The 18,779-nt window shown below is 40.1% G+C and overlaps 1 protein-coding gene across 1 annotated transcript in view; it reads right to left on the minus strand.

The window, feature by feature from the left end:
• CLMN (calmin) overlaps nucleotides 1-18,779 on the minus strand; it is a 76,831-nt gene that overhangs the window by 21,591 nt on the left and 36,461 nt on the right. Inside the window, exons 2-3 of the mRNA XM_059473667.1 lie at nucleotides 4,446-4,507; nucleotides 1,422-1,517 (exon numbers count right to left, since the gene is read on the minus strand). Coding sequence (XP_059329650.1) covers nucleotides 1,422-1,517; nucleotides 4,446-4,507 — 158 coding nt within the window. The remainder of the gene's footprint in view (nucleotides 1-1,421; nucleotides 1,518-4,445; nucleotides 4,508-18,779) is intronic.

The following is an 18,779-nucleotide window of genomic DNA, read 5'->3' on the forward strand; positions in this document are numbered from 1 at the left end:
TTTTTGTGAGCAGTAGAATGCTTCAACTACACAAGTGTAGCAAAACAGGGTGAGCAACCAGCTTTCCTGCTCCCCAGATGTTACCACTCTCTTGGGCCTGCCACATTGATTATTCGTGTAGTCACTCCCCAGCCATGTTCAGTCACAGGAACAGATTTGTCTGAAAATTCATAATAAAAGATTTTCTTTTGTGTTGAATTAAATGAAATTATCCTAATTAGGAAGCATGAGCAGTTTTAATAGCAGGCACAGGCAGGTGGGAGGCAAAAACCTTCACTTTGGGAGAAATGAAAGATTTTGCATGCCTGTCTCCCTGCAATTCCACTTTGGCACAGTGTTTTTAACCCATATGTGCAGAAACAGCTAACAAGAAATGCAGCCAGCTGACTTTACCCCCTTCTCTCACCTCCTCCCTGACCTGTGGAAGCATAGCCTAGGGTTTACCATGATGTATCTCCCCCTTCAATTCATTTCAAGCCTGTAAGAATGCACATAGAGACACTGCTACTTCTGCTGCAGCTCTGCCAACCTTCAAGAATATTTTAAAATATCCTTGACTCTGAATGTGTGAGCACACATTCAGGGGCATTCCTGCTGCAGGCTGTGCAGGTGGGCAGTCACTACAGAGCATCACCAGGTGCATCTGCAATGGTGAGACACCTGCTCCTCTTACCCAAGTGTGGTAGCCACACACAGGAGAGCTCTGATGACAAGATTGATGGAGAAAGAAAACATTAAAGTCAACTGGGCATTTATGTTTGCATTGGGTGTTCCATTTCTGGTATGTGGAACTTTACACAACTCTTACAAGGAAAGGAGGAGAGAAGAAGTTTCTGATTAGTAAAACTGTGCCCTGTTGATTTAGACTGTATTAGTAAGACTAATGAAACCTGAGTCAGGATACCAGAATGAAACTCAGGTTTCATTAGTCTTATTAATATGGTCTAAATCAATGAATTTAATTCATTGATTCATCTAATCAATGAATGAAACTCAGACCTACAGCAGGCATCAGAAAAGCTACTGAGTGTCATAATGATCTTAGACAAAATAGAAAACAGAATTTAGGGATTAAAAAAATGATACAGCAAATATGTGTTTTCTTGGTAATGTAACTTGGGTAATCTCGAAATGGAATGTGTGAGCATTAAAGTATTAAAGCCTTAAAAACCCTCAGGGCTAGGAACATTAACACTGATCACACACCATTTACACCTCATTGTCATATTTCCTTGAAATCTACCTTGTAGCTCAGGGCACCCACCTGTAACATAAGGAAATTACAACAACGTTGCTGAAATTCTTACTACATTATGCAAGACATGGGCCCAAATTCACCCTTATTCCTTGGATATCCAGGCACTGTTGCTTGTAACATACCCAGCTCCTAGGTATGGAGGCTTCTCCCTCTCTGTACATACCAGCTTTTGTCCTGACAGGACTTCCAGGAGTGCCATCAAGATTTTGCCATCTTGTATATCAATAAACAAGTCTTTCACTTTCAAAGGAGGCTTGCACTGCGAAGAAAAGAAACCAGGTAGTTTTTAAAACACTGCTTTTTGATAAATCATCATGATTTCAGAGAGATGGTGTTGGAGAATTTTGCTCAGACATGGCTTGAAGGAAAAAAGGCCATGAAAATATACAGCTGATGGAAAAGTAAAAGGCAGCTGTGAGGAGCAAATTCTCACAGCCTGTTTCTGTAAACAACAAAAGTTCTCAGGCACGTTTATGTAAACAGCAGAAGTTCTCAGGTTGTTTTTAATAACAAGTAAATATCTTGTCCTTGGATAAGTTTTGGGAAAGCAAAAGTTGACAAACATGGAGGCCTTGAGAACTTTCATATCAGGGTGAGAACACAAATCTTGGTTTCAATAACAAACCACAGGTATTGAAAACAAAAGGAGGGGTTAATGTGTAATCTGTGACCTATGATGAGCTCGGATTTTGCAATATGCATGAGCTTAATTAACACCACTATAAAAGTGTGTGAGTGAGATCAATAAATCGGAGTTCGATGCTGGATCAACAAAGATGGGTCGTCTCCCTTCACTTCAATAGATGGAAGGAGAATTTTACAAAAGAGAGATACAAGAAGTAAATCATAGCCTGCTGTAAGAGACAGCTGATTGTTCTTCACATTGGTGGCAATTCTGACCTATGAATGTTGGAGCTAAAACTGAAATCAGACAAGGACTGATTCAGGATTTCCCATAACAGACTCTAACCCTAAATACTCTGCCTGAGAAATAACCACCCAGGCCTTGGGTGCTGATCCCTCAGACTAAGACATGTCCAGCAGAAGCAAATACCACTTTGTGCAGAAATAAGCCCATGATCCAGCCAGCCACAATGTCCCTTCTCATGTGAAAGTCTTCTGGTGGTGCCATTCTGTCTCCCAGCACTTTCTACTAACTTTAAAAAGCAACTTCTTGTATTGTGTCTCTCTTTTCTCAGCAAACTCCTCCAAAGGGAACCATCTCCTCACTTCACTGCAGTGTTGGTAGATGTGTGCACTTAAGGCACACAGCCAAGCTCAGCCCTTAGGGGTAGTCCCAGCTGCAGCAATTGCTGTCTGCTCAGTGAGTGCCACTCACTCACGTGTCCCTAAAGAGCCCAATCTTTTCATCTTTGGTGGGGCAATGCACTTCTGTTTGATTCAGCACTGCTCCTGGCAAACTGGGACCATGCATTTTCATCACTGGTCTTTAATCTAGCCTAAAGAGACTAAACAATGCTCCATGAAAGCAAGCAAAGTATCTTTCCTTTCAAAATTAAATAACTTATTTGAAAGACTAAATCCCAAACACTTTCTATTCTTTCAGTACTTAAAGCAAGAACAAACAGAACTCAGAAATTCAGACTACTCCAAATTATCCCATGATCAGCAGAGCCAGATCCTCTCAAGAGATGATCCAAGTAGGATCACACTAAAAGTTTCCTGAAGAAGTACAAGAAGACTTCATTGCTGCCTCTGAAAAAGAGAACCCACTCTGTAAGAAGTCCCTCGTTGAGGATAAAGGCAGAAGACACCTTTCTTTCTCAGTGAGTCTCCTCAGAGAATCACCTGAAATTAGAGACAGCTCTAGTGAAGTTGTCATTGTTTACATGGTTATGTTTATTACGCCACTTCCAGGAAATGCATTAATAAAACAAAAGGCTTTCACCCTTTCTTCACAAGAGCATTTTTATTTGTTGAATCAGAGAGGAAAAAAAATTTGTATGCACTCTAGAGAAATCTGACCTGCCCACAAAGATTCTAAGACTTCATATGCCTGGCACACCAGAATTAGCAGCACCCTTTCAGCCTTTTTCCTTCAGTAAATCAAAGACCTTCTTTGCAGTCACATATTTGACAACCCTTTCTGACAAGTTCCAAACCTGCAGTTAGTTTAAAGCCCTAGAGCCTGATTCACAAAGGCATCGTGTAACACTGTCTTCATTCTTAGAGGCCCTTGGGAGCAATTGCTAGTCAAAACATTTCCAACTGGCCTTATTCTGATTTTCCAGTGAGATTTAGGAGGATCCCTTTATGCCTTCAAAAACACTCACTGCAGAGTAGTGGACTTAAGCAACTATAAATGTGATGCCTTTCTTCTAAAACCCTTTACTTTACTGTGTCTGGAGTGCAATCACTTTTCAAGAACTACTAAACTGAGAGTCAGCCCAAGCCTAGTCCCACTCTGTACTTTTTTGAAATTTAGCTGCACATACTAAAGCATTGTGAAGCTCAATCACCAGTCTGAGTAGATCAGGAAGCTGGTCTCATTCCTTGATCCTGCACTAAGCATTGCTGCTGTCTCAGTAATATTAGGATTTTTTTTTTCTCTTTTCAATCTAAACATCAAAAAAAAAAATTCTCTGTATGACAAACTACTCAGGAGAGGTAGTACTTATCTACTATCAATAAGAACAGTATCTTAGGTTTAAGAGCCATACTATGGTGCCATTAAGAAACAATTACAAGTTAAAGATATGATGTCCAAACATTAGCTCTCTGATGTAAGTGGATGTGTGAAGATCCCATCATATTGCCCCCAATAACATGACTGATAAGGAATTACTGTTTTCCATCTTCAGATCTGGGATGAAGACAGGTTCTGAAGAACAGCTTTCTTTAGCCATGATTCCTTAGATATTAAAACTTCCAGTTCAGGGGAGAACACAGACATCATCTCAGAGCCTCAACCATATTTGATTTTAAGTGGGTGCATTCTATGGGAAAATTCTACCCTCATGGTAACAGGCAATGGCATTAAAGATTTAAATGCAACTGAGATGATAAAAGCCAGTCAAGCTTTCATTGTGCCTGGAGATGAAGTTTAATTAATATAAAAACAGGCTTTGAACTTCCACTCATTCTCCCCCAAAATGTGCACAGATGTCAACTTTGTTTCCAAAATTTAACTATATATCACAATATCAAGACTGTTTGTCAGTCTTACCTTTCCCAAGTGCAGGTTTATCCATCTGGTAAAGGTCCTCTTCTGGACATTTTCACGTTCGACTGGAAATATCAGAAACAAAAAACAGCACTTAACTTCCCAGAAGAGGGAAAACTGGTAGTAAATTTCAAAAACTGATGCACAAAAGAGTTAGAATTCATGACAACTTGGTGAATAAAATGAATATTTTCTAAGTCAGGAGATATAAGGTCCAATTTCAGTGTTTTGTCCAATTTCAGTGTTTTATTCAATTTCTTTGACCAGACATGAGCTGTACACTTGTAGATGCATTTAAAAGGCAGGAGGAAGGAATTTCTTAGTTTTGCAATCTTCAGTGTTCAGCTTCTGCAAGGTGAACATTTATGTGCTGTGCACAGCTCTCCAGTGTTGTCACTCTCTGAGCTTGACCCTTCTGTGTCAATTTATAGGATTATTGCTCTGACACCCTCATGCAAATTGGGCTGGCGTGGATTCCAATATATTTGCATGCACAGGGAAACAGGACCAACACAGCAATTTTGTCTTCATTCTTATGAATGGAAAAGCCTCATGAAATCCCATCTTCCCCGTCTCCTAACCAGTGATTTAGAATCAAAATTCCAAGTCCCCAGGCTGAAGAATCATTTTATTTATATTGCAATACGACTAGGAGTGCTTGTCCTCGCCAGAACTGTGCTGTACAAACAGCTCTTGGGCCAGCTGAAGAGTTTTTAATCACATCTGCCATTTCCTGAATCCATTTCTATAGTGAACTATGGCAAGAATGTAAGGGGAATCATGTTACTGACCAGCTTTCATTTACCTTCTAATATAAAAGAGTAAACCATATATTTAATATAAATGAAGTAGAATGTCAAAGCAATATTTCACTTTAAAGACAATTATTCTCAAGTGGTTACCAAGTTTCACTTGAATTAAGGAAATCTGATAATTTATGAACAAAACCCATTAAAACTAGTTATATGCTAGTATTTCAATTTACTCATAGAGCATATCAAATATATTTTAAAACCATTTTGTGTTTCTTCAGCCCTACAAAAACAGCTAACCTATCTACTGGGAAATCACATTCTGAAAAAGTCTGGGTTGCTTTTATTGGTCAGACTGATTACAGGCCAAGCAGTAGCTTCTGTAAATCAAATTTTAATATTGTTCTTTTTGATCATTCGAACCAAAGGGTCACAGCCTCTAATCATGTGTATAACTGTTTTCCTTATTTTGATGCAGTGGAATAGAGCTTTTCAGCATGAAGTACATCTGTCACTGATGTCCATTAAGGCCTTTTAAGTCGTCTTATTCCATAAAACCTGATTTTCTCCAGGATTGGTTACAAAAAGTCATTACCCTTTAAGTGCTATAGAAAACATAGAAAATGCCAAACTAATTATTGCTGTTGGCTTTTCTTTTAAAATATCTTAGAAGAATGTGCAAAGATTTGAAACAGCTCTCTCCAAATGAAACTGTAAATGATATTAGGACTCCGGAGTGTCTGTAAAAAACACCCACAGCATTTACCACCTACAAATCTCAAAGTACAATAAACTGAGAGATGTGTCGTATTTCTTGGGCTTTGCTTTCTTCAGCACCTCAGCTTCAGAACTGGGTTTTCATGCACTCACTCCCACAGCCAGGGCTGAGCAGCAAGAAGTGCTGTGTGTCACCCAGGGTGTAACTTCAACAACCGAGCTGATAAAATTAACCTTTGACAGTGGGTGGAGATTAAGCCAGAATTATTCCCAGATATGCTTCTTTCTGTTCAAATACAGGTGTACAGAACGGGCAGAGGAGCTAGCAGTAGGCAGCAGGGCACCCATTAAACTTGTACAAAATGTTGAGGAATGCTTGGATGGGCAGCAGTGCCAGGCTTCAGAAAAGAAAAAGGAGACCTTATCAAATGGGCTGGATACACAGATTTCCAATGTCAACCAAAATCAAAATGGAAACACAGAAAGGTTCACAGAAGCAAATGCAGTGTTTTCTGGTCTCATCAGAGGTTTGGTTTCTTGTCATATTTTTCACCAGTCACTTTGGCAACCTTCACTTTCAGTGTAAATAAAGATGCAAAAGAGAGCTGTGTTTATTTACAGATCATCCATAAAACTGAGCACACACTGGCTCCTAATTTTGCTGCAGAAATTCTGCCATGATGCAAATCAGGAGTTGCACATATGCCTCAAAGGATGGGTGAGCCAAGCTGGTATTACTGCTTTGGGAAGCTCACACACCAAACATTAAAAAAAGGCACATTCAGGAAAGCACTTGCATACACAGACAGGTTTCTGAGGTGAATTTGTCTCTATGGCAAACAGCTTCTTTCCAGGAAGTGATGACCCCAGAACGGGCACTATTTGATTCAGTAAAATTCTAAAGCAACAGTAACTGGAAGGGGAAGAGGAAAGGAGAGGAAATGTGTTTATAAAATCCCTAAGGCATACAACCCCCTAATGCAGTCCATATGCTGGATGGCAGATTTAATGGGAAAAGTTCAGCACAGGTATTTACTGGTGTGTGCCTTTAACTGCTATTCTGCTCCAGCATTGGGGACCTCCCAGTTTCAGTACAGCCCCTCCTCCCACAATCCTTTCATTTAAGATGATTGTAGAGACTCTATAAACTTTATGTAGTTTCTATAAATTAAATGGAATCTTTTTTTCTCCTTCACACCTAATATTATATGAAAGTGAAGAAAATCATTCAAGTCCAAAGTTCCTATACTTACATATATAGTTTACTGAAACTGCACTGTGTTTACTGGGCAGCTAGAGAGCAATAACACTATTATAAAATAATAATTACACCCACCATATGGCTGGCCCCTAAACAAATCCTATACTGGGAAAGAAGGATGCCTGCTGTGAGGGTTGAATTGAAAGATGTAATGTTGGAAGGTAAAAAGTCAGGAATTGACTTTTTGATTCAGCTCAGACCTTGATATAAGAGAAAAATTATAGATACGAATTCTGACCACTCACAGAAGCTGGGTCTTCCACACTCTTCCAGTAAGGAGAGTGTAAGAGGCACAGTGTTTGTATCCAAGTGCATAGGTAGGGCACTGACAGGCATTAACTGCAATAATTTAGAGGGAAAGAAGCCAGTGGAGAGGAAAAAGATGTACTGTTAGGATTGGGTGTACCCTACTATATAACCCCACAGTTCTCTGACCCACAGCTGTGTCCTGGAGGACAGCAGAATTTGGCTCAGCCCCAGTAACTGCACCCTAGTCAGTATTCCATATTCACAAAGATATTGCTTCATAAAATCTTATGGCAAAGGCAACTAATTCCTCAAAGAGTAAAACTAAGCTAGTTCAAAAACCACTTGGGCAAAATTCAAGGTTAAGTTGCAATGCACAAGGGAGTTCTGCTGCTTTCCTGTGTGGCACTATTTCCTTCCCCATCAGTCTAGAAATTCCATGGGCATTTGCTAACGCCATTTCTCCCCCTCCCAAACATCCTCAAAGGTCACTACTGTTTGCATCACCTGCAGGAAGCCAATCCCTAAGAGCCTCTATGTTCAACAGCAAATTGGAGATAGCAAATATTGATTTGCTTTAAATGCTATTTATTCTGTTGTAGAACCAGTTATGAATAATCCTCTGAGGCACACCACCATGGGGCTGGGCACTTCAAGGAGCTATGAAACATGGAAGCTGATTTGAGTAGAACACTTGTCGGTGTATAATTATACATAGTTTCAGGAAACTGCTTGATTTGCATGTATGGATATTACTCCCAAAGCAAAGCAGAAGGTCACTTAAATTTGCTTCCAAACCTATTAGCATTTCATCTAGGATATCATCATCAAATGACGTTAAAACCTTCACAACAGGCCAAGCTGGCTTGTAGATCCACTTACAACTTACCTTCCAGACATCTTGCCAAGTTCCAGTTTTGTAATTAGCACAAAATCCACCTTCCTTTTTTCTACCACAAGCTCAGCCTCTATAGATACACTCCCTATCAACAAGAAGCAAGTCTTCCAGATGGAAATGCTGGTGTTGGCCATCAAACTGTGACAGAGGATGCTTTAACCACCCTTGGCTGCAGAGGCAATAACCTGCCAGGGTAATCTCCCCATATTCACTTGTAAGTACCCAGTGGCCACCACAGAACCAGTTCACAATGTGCATGGCTCTGGATGTATCCCAGCATTTGCCAATGTCTTTGATCAGGAGAAAACGACACTTTTTATTACACAACAAAAATAGATGGGAAAATGTATGATAATTAAATACTACACCCTAACTCCAAAGTGGAACATGGTTCAGACACCCTAAGTCTTGGGAAATGCAAATTCCTCTTCCTCTGCCTTCCTCACCCCCAAACTCACATTCATAGAGTTAAGCAATCAATCAGTCTCTAATGAACACACATTGAACAATCCACTTTTGAACTCCAGGCCACTAAATAAAATGAGAGCTGGATTTAAACTGGGTGTTCCTGCACTGTGACACAGCTTAGGTATTTCTGATTACTAGAACATACTGACAGACTTGAATACTTCTTTCTCTGCAAACAGTGTTCACAAAGGAAGCCAGACTGACATCTTAGAAAATGGATTTTACCTAAAAATGCTCATTTGAGATGATGATAGATGCAAGTAATTGCCTACAGGCAAATAAAGACCAGGCCATTAGTTAGAGTACGTGGTCAGGCACTGGATGCAGGATGCTGATGACAGATACCGGATACAGACAATCCATGGGGAGTACAGATCCTTGTCCAAGAGACCTTCTACTGTTCAAACACAGTACATGGGACAAAGTTCAGGTGCACAGCCCAAGGACAGAGCACATGGAAGCAACACATCTGGCATGGGGAGGATGATTAAAGGTGTACTGTAACAGAAGGAAAAAGGGGGGTGAGCAGGAGAGACTGGGTGCGGGGGTAGCAACTGACGGCAAAAAAACTGGAGAGTTTAAATGTGTAAAGTAGGGCAGGGAAAAGTGCAATTAAATTTTGTACTTTTGTTTCATGACAACACAGAGTTACATTAAACACATTGAACTACGAATGCTCAGAGACATAATTTCTATTAAATGTTTTCACAAGAGAATGAAAAAACAGCTCAAAACATTCCGCTCGTGTATGTGGTGCAGTCCAGCAACACTGCTCTGTGAACACTCAGTACTTGCACATAAAAATCTCCATATTTGTAGGAGTGTGAATTTTAAAGGCATAATCCAAATATAAGGAAAAATTTTAGCCAAATTGCCCACAAAATTAATTTTATAAGCTTATGAATTCCTGTGAATTCTATATTTTCCTTGTGCTTAAGAAATCCCCAAACAGCTTAGAAGATTAATATAAATTTTCTGTTTGATCTATACAGGGGTTGGAGGCTTTGTTGTGTACCATATGCCAATTTGATGTAATCTGGAGCACATGAAATATTAAATCTTAAAAACCCTGGTTTTCTAAAGCAAACATTAACTACACTATATAACATGAGTCCGCTCTCAAGTTACCTCTTATGAACAGGGCCTCTAAGCCCTCCAGATGAAGTTGTTAAGTTAATTGTTTGTTGAAACTGACCCATTTATTAGGGTCCTTATTAAATTTCTATGGCAGGTGTTGAAAGCTTGAGGCTTTTTCATTCCATCAAAGTTGCAGACTCCAAGTCTTATTGGTTCAAAATTCTTTAAAACTCGGGTTGGTGCTGTAGAACACAAACATTGTAAGATCCCAAGCATTACATTTTCATTAGCTGCAGCTAAACAGGTTTCTTTTGGACTTCAGTGTCTGGTTATAGCAAAATATTTACTGCTGCAATTGGTATATTAAGATTACCAGAAAAATACTACAAGATGAATATGAGATTTCTAAAAAACTCTTAGTGCTTCAATCCTCATAATGTCTGAGACAGATGTTTCTCTTGCCAAAGAATTAGATGAATTTACTTGTAAATTCTATTGGGCTTTGGAAGAGAAATCCTACATAAAATATTACTATTAAAGCTGATCAAAATAGCTTCCAATAAGAGGGATTTATATTTTCCCTTGAAAACTAATTTAGTAATGGCAGATGGTAAAGATTCCCCTCCATGTACCCTTCAACCACAAAGCAAATATCTTTGTTCACATTACTCTTTATATACATGGGAAATGTTATTGAACAGAATAACAAAATTTCTCATTTACATACCAGGAATGTTATGAAATAAAATCTGACAAGGTTAAAAAAGAGAAATGCAATTCTGTTCTGAACACTGAATGAAACAGACATCAGTGGATACTGTGAAGATTGCTGGACCCAAATAAAGTATTAACTAGGTTAAATTCAACAGTTTTGATATTGATCTAAAAAGTGACTTAAGTGTTGATCCACCAAGGGGTTTCCAGGCTGTGCAGAGCACCTCTTGTGGTTTGTTACACACTGTTCAAGGACCATAACACCTCTTTCTGTGTATGAAATGAAACAGGATTTGCTGTTACCAGCAGGTGCCATTAGGAGAAATGCAACAAGAACCAATAACGTTGTGGTTCAAGAGTTGTTCCTCACCCAGAGTTCATGATGTTCCAGTGCTGCTTGCTGCACTGGTACTGGCTTCTCCAAGTGGTTCACCTCCTGGGACTGAGGTCCCCAGCTCTGCAGTGGGCAAAATATCCTACCCCTGTCACTGCTGGCATAGTGAACTCTGCTTTAAAGCACAATGCTTAAATTCAATTTCAACCTCTTGCACCTTTTTTACTACTTGAGTATATTCAGTCAGATTCTCTGTACTTGCTCAAAAATAAAATAAGGAGCACCCCTCTGAAACTAACAAAATCATAGTTGCCACGTTCAACCAGGTACCAGTTAGCACTACCTTCTTATCAGTTAGAGAAATGGCTCTTGAATAAAGCTCACACTGACATGGTTTTACCAGCACAGACCTTTCCCTCCCACATGGAGAAGGAGGTCCCACAGCCATATCAGCATCTCTATCAGTATTCTATGTATCACTTCTAAGTGATCCCTGGAAAGATCTCCATTCTCATCTTGAGAATGAAAAATACATCATCCTCCAGAAACCATCCCACATTGAGCAAGTAAGGGTTAGTCACAGAGTCCAGTCCATTCCATCTCCACTTTGCATTTACCTTTACTTGTTATGGCAAACCGAGAAACCTTTGAAGCATTCCTTATTCTTCACACTTTTGCATTTCTAGAGAGGAAAAAAAATCCTTTTGGCTGGTTAACTTTGTTGAGACATCAAAATCTGAAATGCAATAAGATATTCTGCTATACATCATATCTGATGACAGTGCTAAAGCCTGAATAATTTGAGATGAGCAAAGAAGCCAAACAAAATCTGCATTATGTGTCAGGGATATTTCTTGACACTCAGAATCAGATGAGAACTACATGTGCCCACAGTCCCACTGTTTCCTATATTTGTCAGTTAATGTTAACAGGTTGGTGTTTAGCTGTATTTTTATGCATTTGAAACTGTTGTAATTAAATCTGCGAGTAGAATGAAGAAAACACAGGAGCAGGGGACTGGCAACACAGAAGAGTCCCAGGCAGTTTCCTGAGCTTCTTTAGACAAATCAGTCTTTAACTCTCCCTGTTATTAACCAGGATCTTTAAAGCACCACAGGATGGTACAGAAAGGCTAAGAAGACAACTGCCAGAGACATATCATCTTCTTTGGAATTTGCCTTTACCTGGGGGAAACTTAAAAGACAGTTATTTCATTTTCTAAAATCAGGTAAGGAAAGGCAACCATGAACATGTCACAGAACTACCTTGCAAAAGCCCTGAAATCGCAAAGAGTTGTTTGTTGGGGTGCTGGTGGTTCTGGATTTCTCTTTTCTGCATCCCCCACTGCCCCCAGACAACTCGAGATTACCTGGCCAATACATCATCCAAACCAAGGAATGCTTACAAAGCCTTCTGGACACCACAGAACTAGAAGAGGTTCAGAAGTAAAAGTTAGTTATATATTTGCAGAACTGAAAGACAGTAGTAAAAGCCAGAAAGAGTAACGCAGTGCAGGGACCACCAAAACCTACTGGTGTGCTCAAGAAATGCAGCGACCTCATATGGATTTGCAGAACCCAGAGCCACACTGCCTACTGCCCCTGTCCCACTCATTCTTCCTTTTAATGCCTCTTATCAAAGCCAATAAGCAGCACAGAAGAAACAGAGTGAGGAGCATGGTAATCAGGTGAATATTAGAGACATGCAGAAATACATGCAACTCTAAGAGCAAAAGATTGAACAGATTTATGGAGATTAATATTTACTAGAGAAAAATCCTCTGGCTTTGGAGGAATAAGCAGATGCTTTGTTCATTGTGGGCCAGACGTGATCTGAAGTAGAGGGTACAAACCTCTTTTGGAGGGACAGAGAGGAACACAAAACCAAAAACAGTGTAAGAAGTGGGAGCTACACTATATAAGGTGCTGTATTGCAGTGCAAGGCAGCCACCATTCAAAAATGGATGAAGGCAGACCACAGGCTGCCAAAGCTAGGTTAAAATGGATAAAAAGCTGAACTACAGTAGAAATCCTTTTTAAGATGCATTTTATAAAATCCAAGAGCCTAGCATACTCAGTATGCAGCACCAGTACATACACCTGAGGAGTTGCCATTTGACTTAAATGACCTGTTGGGAGGTATTCTAACTCAAGAGAGTTACTCCTGCTTTTCTAGAAAGGGTGGCAGCCACAGAAGAAGTAACAGGCAGACTAAGGATGGCAAAATTCTAAGTGTTCAGTGAAGTTAACCATGCAGTCTCCCCCTCAAGATCCCAAGCCTGGCCCCTCTAGCACTAACACAGGCTGTGTGGGCAGCACAGCAGAAAGCCTGGTCCCCTCTGCACCCTGGTGAGCACTGCTGCAGGTAGAACAGGGAATTGTGAGCTCAAAGTCCTGAGTATTATTCAAAAGTGAGCAGAGAAATTACTTTTCTGAAATCAGCAGCAGTCTTTCCTTTGCTCCAGCAGGCTCTAAGACCAGGTTATAATGTATGAACATAGTTCAGAAATAATATTGGCACAGCGTAACAATTAATCAAAACTGGAAGGTGTCAGACAAAATCTTGGACTGGGTTTGGATTAAGGCCTGCAGTAACACTCAGAATCCCAGTTCTCCCTGAGTCTCACAGAATGTGGAAATGCAGCCCTCAAGTGACTCACTGATGCTCTTGATGAAGCTCCACATTTTTAGTTATGTGCCTGAAGGCAGGCTTGAACAAATCTGCCAGGATGAAAACCCAAGGAAGAGCAATGTGTGTATGAGCTCTCTTGTTCTGAGGATCCAACAGTAAAATAGAACCATTTTATGGCATTAAACCAATGCCATCAAAAGCCACAGCACAGTGAGCTGTAGACACTTCATGCATCTTCAACACTGACGCTGACATGCCTCCTCACTTTGCTATTAAATAGCTCACCTGTAGCTTCCAAGATAGCCACCACCTCTCTACCTTGCTAATTTCTGCAACTATTTTCCAAATTTCAAATGAGAACATGGCAGGAACCATGAAAATTCACACTTTATCCTCCATAGCCAAAACATGGAACATCCACTCAGAAGGAAAGGCAAACATAAAAAAATTTGGATTTTAGTGCCAAGCAAGTATCTGTGTTGTTTATGGACATTTCCAAAAACAAAATCTACCAGAGAGACATTCCTCATGTACAATTTTGCCCATAGCAAGAAAATCTTTCAATTACTACATAACTATACTGTGTGTTTGCACTGTACATAACTATACTCTGTGTTTGCACTGTACCTTTAACCTCATCAGCTCTGTCATCCTCCTTTTCAGACTTTTTCATCCCTGGGGACAAGACACAGCAGTGTCTTCTGTTACAAAGAAGCAAATGGAGGCAGCAAGAACTTCAGGGACCAATTATCACACATGCAACAAGCCCTTCCTTTAATACAACCTGCAGTGCTCACATGGCATCATTACATCTTTCCAAAAGCCAAGTTTAAAATTAAAAAAAAAAAAAAAAAAAACTGATGGAAAGAACAGGTATTTTGTTGCTTTGATCTGTGTCCAGCATGTGTAATTATCCCTCCTGAGATGTGTTGAATAGATACACTTCACAACAGGACCTAAGCCATCTATTTGTTTTATTAGCTTGTACTCAGAAGAATTTAATCTGATATTCCAGAGAAAGGCAGACCTTCCAATATATGTCATAGTCCCTAGCAGAGAAATTTTGGCATGGGAGGGAGGGCCAGCACAAGGGCAGGGTCAAGCCACATTTTGGCAGCAGAGCTGGCCCAGTGTGTACAGCAGCCCTTGGCCCAAGAGCACTTACCATTACAAATACTATCCCATGAGCTCACTCTTGCTCCCCTTGTTGCATTGCCTTGCATCTCACTGCAAGCCCTAACAACAGGATTATGGCTAGTGCCTGTTCCTCCTGGTTTTTTATCCATTTGCCATATCAAATAAGGAATGTTGTGCAATGGGAATAATGCAGAGCATGAGGGCTGACAGCATTCCTGCTGCTGGAGGAGTCAGAAGAGCTCTAATCAGTCAGCTTCTGTTCTGCCTCTTTTTCCTCTCTCTGACAGGCACACCTGGCAATTTCAGCCCAGAGGAATGCTGGTATGTGCTGGATATGCTTATTTGGTGATACTTCCATCTTCTTTAGGCCTCCAGTTACCTTTAGAGCTGGAACATGCGTGCTCCCCAACAGGAAAAAATCAGCACATTAGCCTCTGTTTTTCTTCAACCATAGGAAAGATGGATGGATGGATGGATGGATGGATGGATGGATGGATGGATGGATGGATGGATGGATGGATGGATGGATGGATGGACAGCCAAAGAGGACACAGATGCTGTCAGGACTACACACTCCAGTTCCTTATGGAAAACCATCAAATAGGAAAAGACACCAAAACCATAAGGAAGGCTGCACTGCACACAGACCCTGGTGTCTGAACACCTTGTCACCAGCACTGAGATGAGGTGAGCTGGTACCAGCACGGGCACTGGCAGTGTGGGTGAATGGGATGACAAAATCTCCTCACTCAGGCCCTGCCTGTGCTCAAACCAGAGATTTCAAAGCTGTTTTAAGCCTGTTTGTATATGACTTGTACAAGATTCTTTCATAAGAAGGCCAGGTATCTCACAGAGCTGTGTTAGAGCCAGGACAGAGCCACTCTGCCTATTCTGCCTTTGCATGTGCTTCCAGCTGAGAAGGTTTTGCAGATGGTCATGGTCCTGTGCCTTGCCTGGCTGATGCCATCCAGCAATTGCTTCGTTGTGAGAGCCTGGTTTTAAGTTGAGAACCTTAACTCTTGTGAGGAGTTTCTACTCTTTACAGCTGTATGAAATGACTTAAAACAAACAAAACATTTCAGAAGTATGAACCATGACTCATGGATTTTGAGAGCCAGAGTTCACATATCCCCATTGTGTGTCATTTTGAGATCATGGAAAGACATTATTAAGTACTCCAAGGACTCTGGCAGGCTTGAAGTCCGCATGAGCACCATCAAAGCACTTGCAGCACCCATAGTAAAAGCAAAGTCAGACCAGAGAGTTGAGTAATCATGACTAAAACATGATCATACAGTCAGCTCCCCTCAGGATTAGAAACAAAATGAAATCTTCATGGAGGAAAAAAAATAATCAGGAATGCAACAACCTGATTGCAGCCTCTTGCATGGCAACAGGGAAACACCAAGTCTTTAAGCAGATGCTACTTTGAAACTGAGGTATCATTAAAAAAAAAAAAATTACTCTCAATGCAAAACAGCATTTAGACTCTGCTACAAAATATTGCTGGGAAGGTCATGGATACCAGAGTATGACCTCTATCAAAAAATCCTATGTAAGGTATGTCAAGGAGAAGGCTCAAAATCTTAAATGCCTGTGGGAATTCCTTTCAGGCCTCGGGTAAATTTTCATGCTCTGTGCTTCTCATCTGTAACAGTGCAATCATTCATGCTTTGAAGCTAACTTGAAACTGAACCCACAAACACTGACAGCAAAGTCAGGCCCTAATGTTTAGTAAATAAGGAATTCATAGGATTACTTTCATCATTCATCTATCCAACAACACCAAAACTGCTGATCAATAACATCATTTGCCCAGCCAAGGAAGGAATGCCAACAGGAGTTGATACACCAGTGTGCCTCTCCTGTGCTGGCTTTGTTTGCACCTGTATATTGACCCCAGCGCAGTAAAGTTGTAAAGACAGAAACACCTTTTACCTACTAACCCTGGAAGTTACTGATACTGGAAGTAACAGAGGAGGAAATGTTACAACTGAACTTCACCACCAGGCCATTCCTCCCTTGCTCACCAACGTGACATTCATAAGAAAGTCACCAGAAATGTCAGGATGGGAATTTTGTTTTAGTGTAACTGCACAGACACTTTTCATGGTTACCCTTTAGTTTATTTTTTCCATTAATAATTTTGACTGCAATTTAGCTGTAAGAATGGCTTTGAAAATATACCTTCTCTATTTCAATTTATTTCTACAGCTGCAGAATTACATAGTTTAACATTTCTTTCTTAAGTGGATTTCCTTTGGCTTTGGCTCCCATTTAATAAAGCGACGAGTTTACTGAAAACAGCCTTTGTAGTTTCAGTGGATTAGTAGGGTAAAGCCTAACTTGATTGAAAAATAACTTTGCTCCATGTTGCTTTACTGCCAGTCAGCTCACACTATTGCCTACAGCTGCATCTGGCTGACAGACCAGTAATTTCATTTTTTGTTTGTTTTCAAATGGTCAGCAACAGCCACACCAGTGACATGAACACTCTTCATTTTCTGTGGTGTGTGCAGAGTAGGTGGGAATCCTCTAAGTGGAGACACATTGTCAGGAGAGGGCTTTGCTGCTCTGCTGGAGATCAGCAGCTGATAAATGCAAAGAAAGCATGCATGGAGCGAAGACAGCAATGCAATTACTTACAATTCCATGCCAGATGAAACACGTGGGTGGCAATTAAGTACAAAAAGCTTGTCAGAAATCCCTAAGCACATAATTTAATCAGGATTTGATGCTATGACACCACAACATGCAGCACACCTCTTTAAGGGCTGCAGAGCCTTCGTTCCTCACTCATCTCACATCCTGCAGCATTCTGGCCACAGCTGTGTCCCTCAGAGGCTCTCCTTGACAGCACCCACAGCCCAAGATAAGCATCAGGATTTAGCTTTTACTTGTCTTCTAAAACAAACAGATTTAATCTGTAGATCATTCCATTATAAATAAAATAATAAATAATAGTTACTCTGTTCTCTCAGCATTGAAAAGGTTTAATTTTATAGCTGTTTTTGTAGGGTGGTCACACTAAACCTCACATGCGTAAGCAAACAAAGACACTTTGACACTAACAGATGAGAAGAAAGGACCATGGGTCATTCAAATTCCCAAGAAAAATCTTGTCTTCCTCTCCTACGTTGGCCAGAAAATTAAAAAATGGAGGTAAGTGGTGGCTTTTACAAATGCCAGTATTAGCTCATAGATCTCCACTGGAAAAACAATAATCAATTAATTTACTTCTATGACCATTAAACATAGGATTTTAAAGCTTAATTCTATAAATCCTTCCACTTAGACACTTTCAGCCAACTTTCTCCATTAAAAAAAATTTAAAAGATACAATCAGGTATAGAAGTACAATTATATACCAAAGGACATATTTTTGTCACAGACAACATGAAGAGAAATAAAAACTTTGATTTTATGAACAGATTAAAATTTTCAAAATAATGACAAAAAGTACTTAGACAAGTTCATAGTATTTACAATTTCAACAGAGATCTCCTTGCATAAAGAACATAAACTTTGCCCACTACAGCAATACAGAGATACAGCAGTCTTCTAGGGAATTTCACTGGTAAGGAAGCTGCCAAGGGGGTAAGAGATTAAATCATCTGGTTTCAGAAGGAATTGTCAGTCAAAGGAAAAACCTTCTGCTGGCATAAACTGACCCTTTTCCTCTGGATTTTTAGACACTTATAAAATTGATCCATGCAATTTCAGGGTCAAACATAAGAAATTATCACTGTATTTATTTTAAAACAAGTTACATTTGATTGATTTGTCTGATGTCATACAAGAAGCCAAGTTACATCTCAAGCCTTGCTCTTTTAAGTCACACTTGGCATGGTATGCCAGGATGTGCTTAGAAAGCTCCGATTCGAGTTGAGTTTCTATGCAAGAGATGGATCTTTGAAATGCAGCTTGCGTGGGCCCTTTTCTTAATGAAATCCACTGAGATACTGAACTCCACAGTTAAAATAGGTTTTTCCATACAGGTTTGAAGCGAATGAATTTGGAGCAGAATGTACTTGCTATAAAAAGTAAGGGGAAGAAAAAGTCTTCAAACTTAACATTTGTCCCAAGAGTCACATAAAATTTC

The sequence above is a fragment of the Ammospiza nelsoni genome, chromosome 6 (assembly GCF_027579445.1).
Source record: "Ammospiza nelsoni isolate bAmmNel1 chromosome 6, bAmmNel1.pri, whole genome shotgun sequence".
Taxonomy (NCBI): Eukaryota; Metazoa; Chordata; class Aves; order Passeriformes; family Passerellidae; genus Ammospiza; species Ammospiza nelsoni.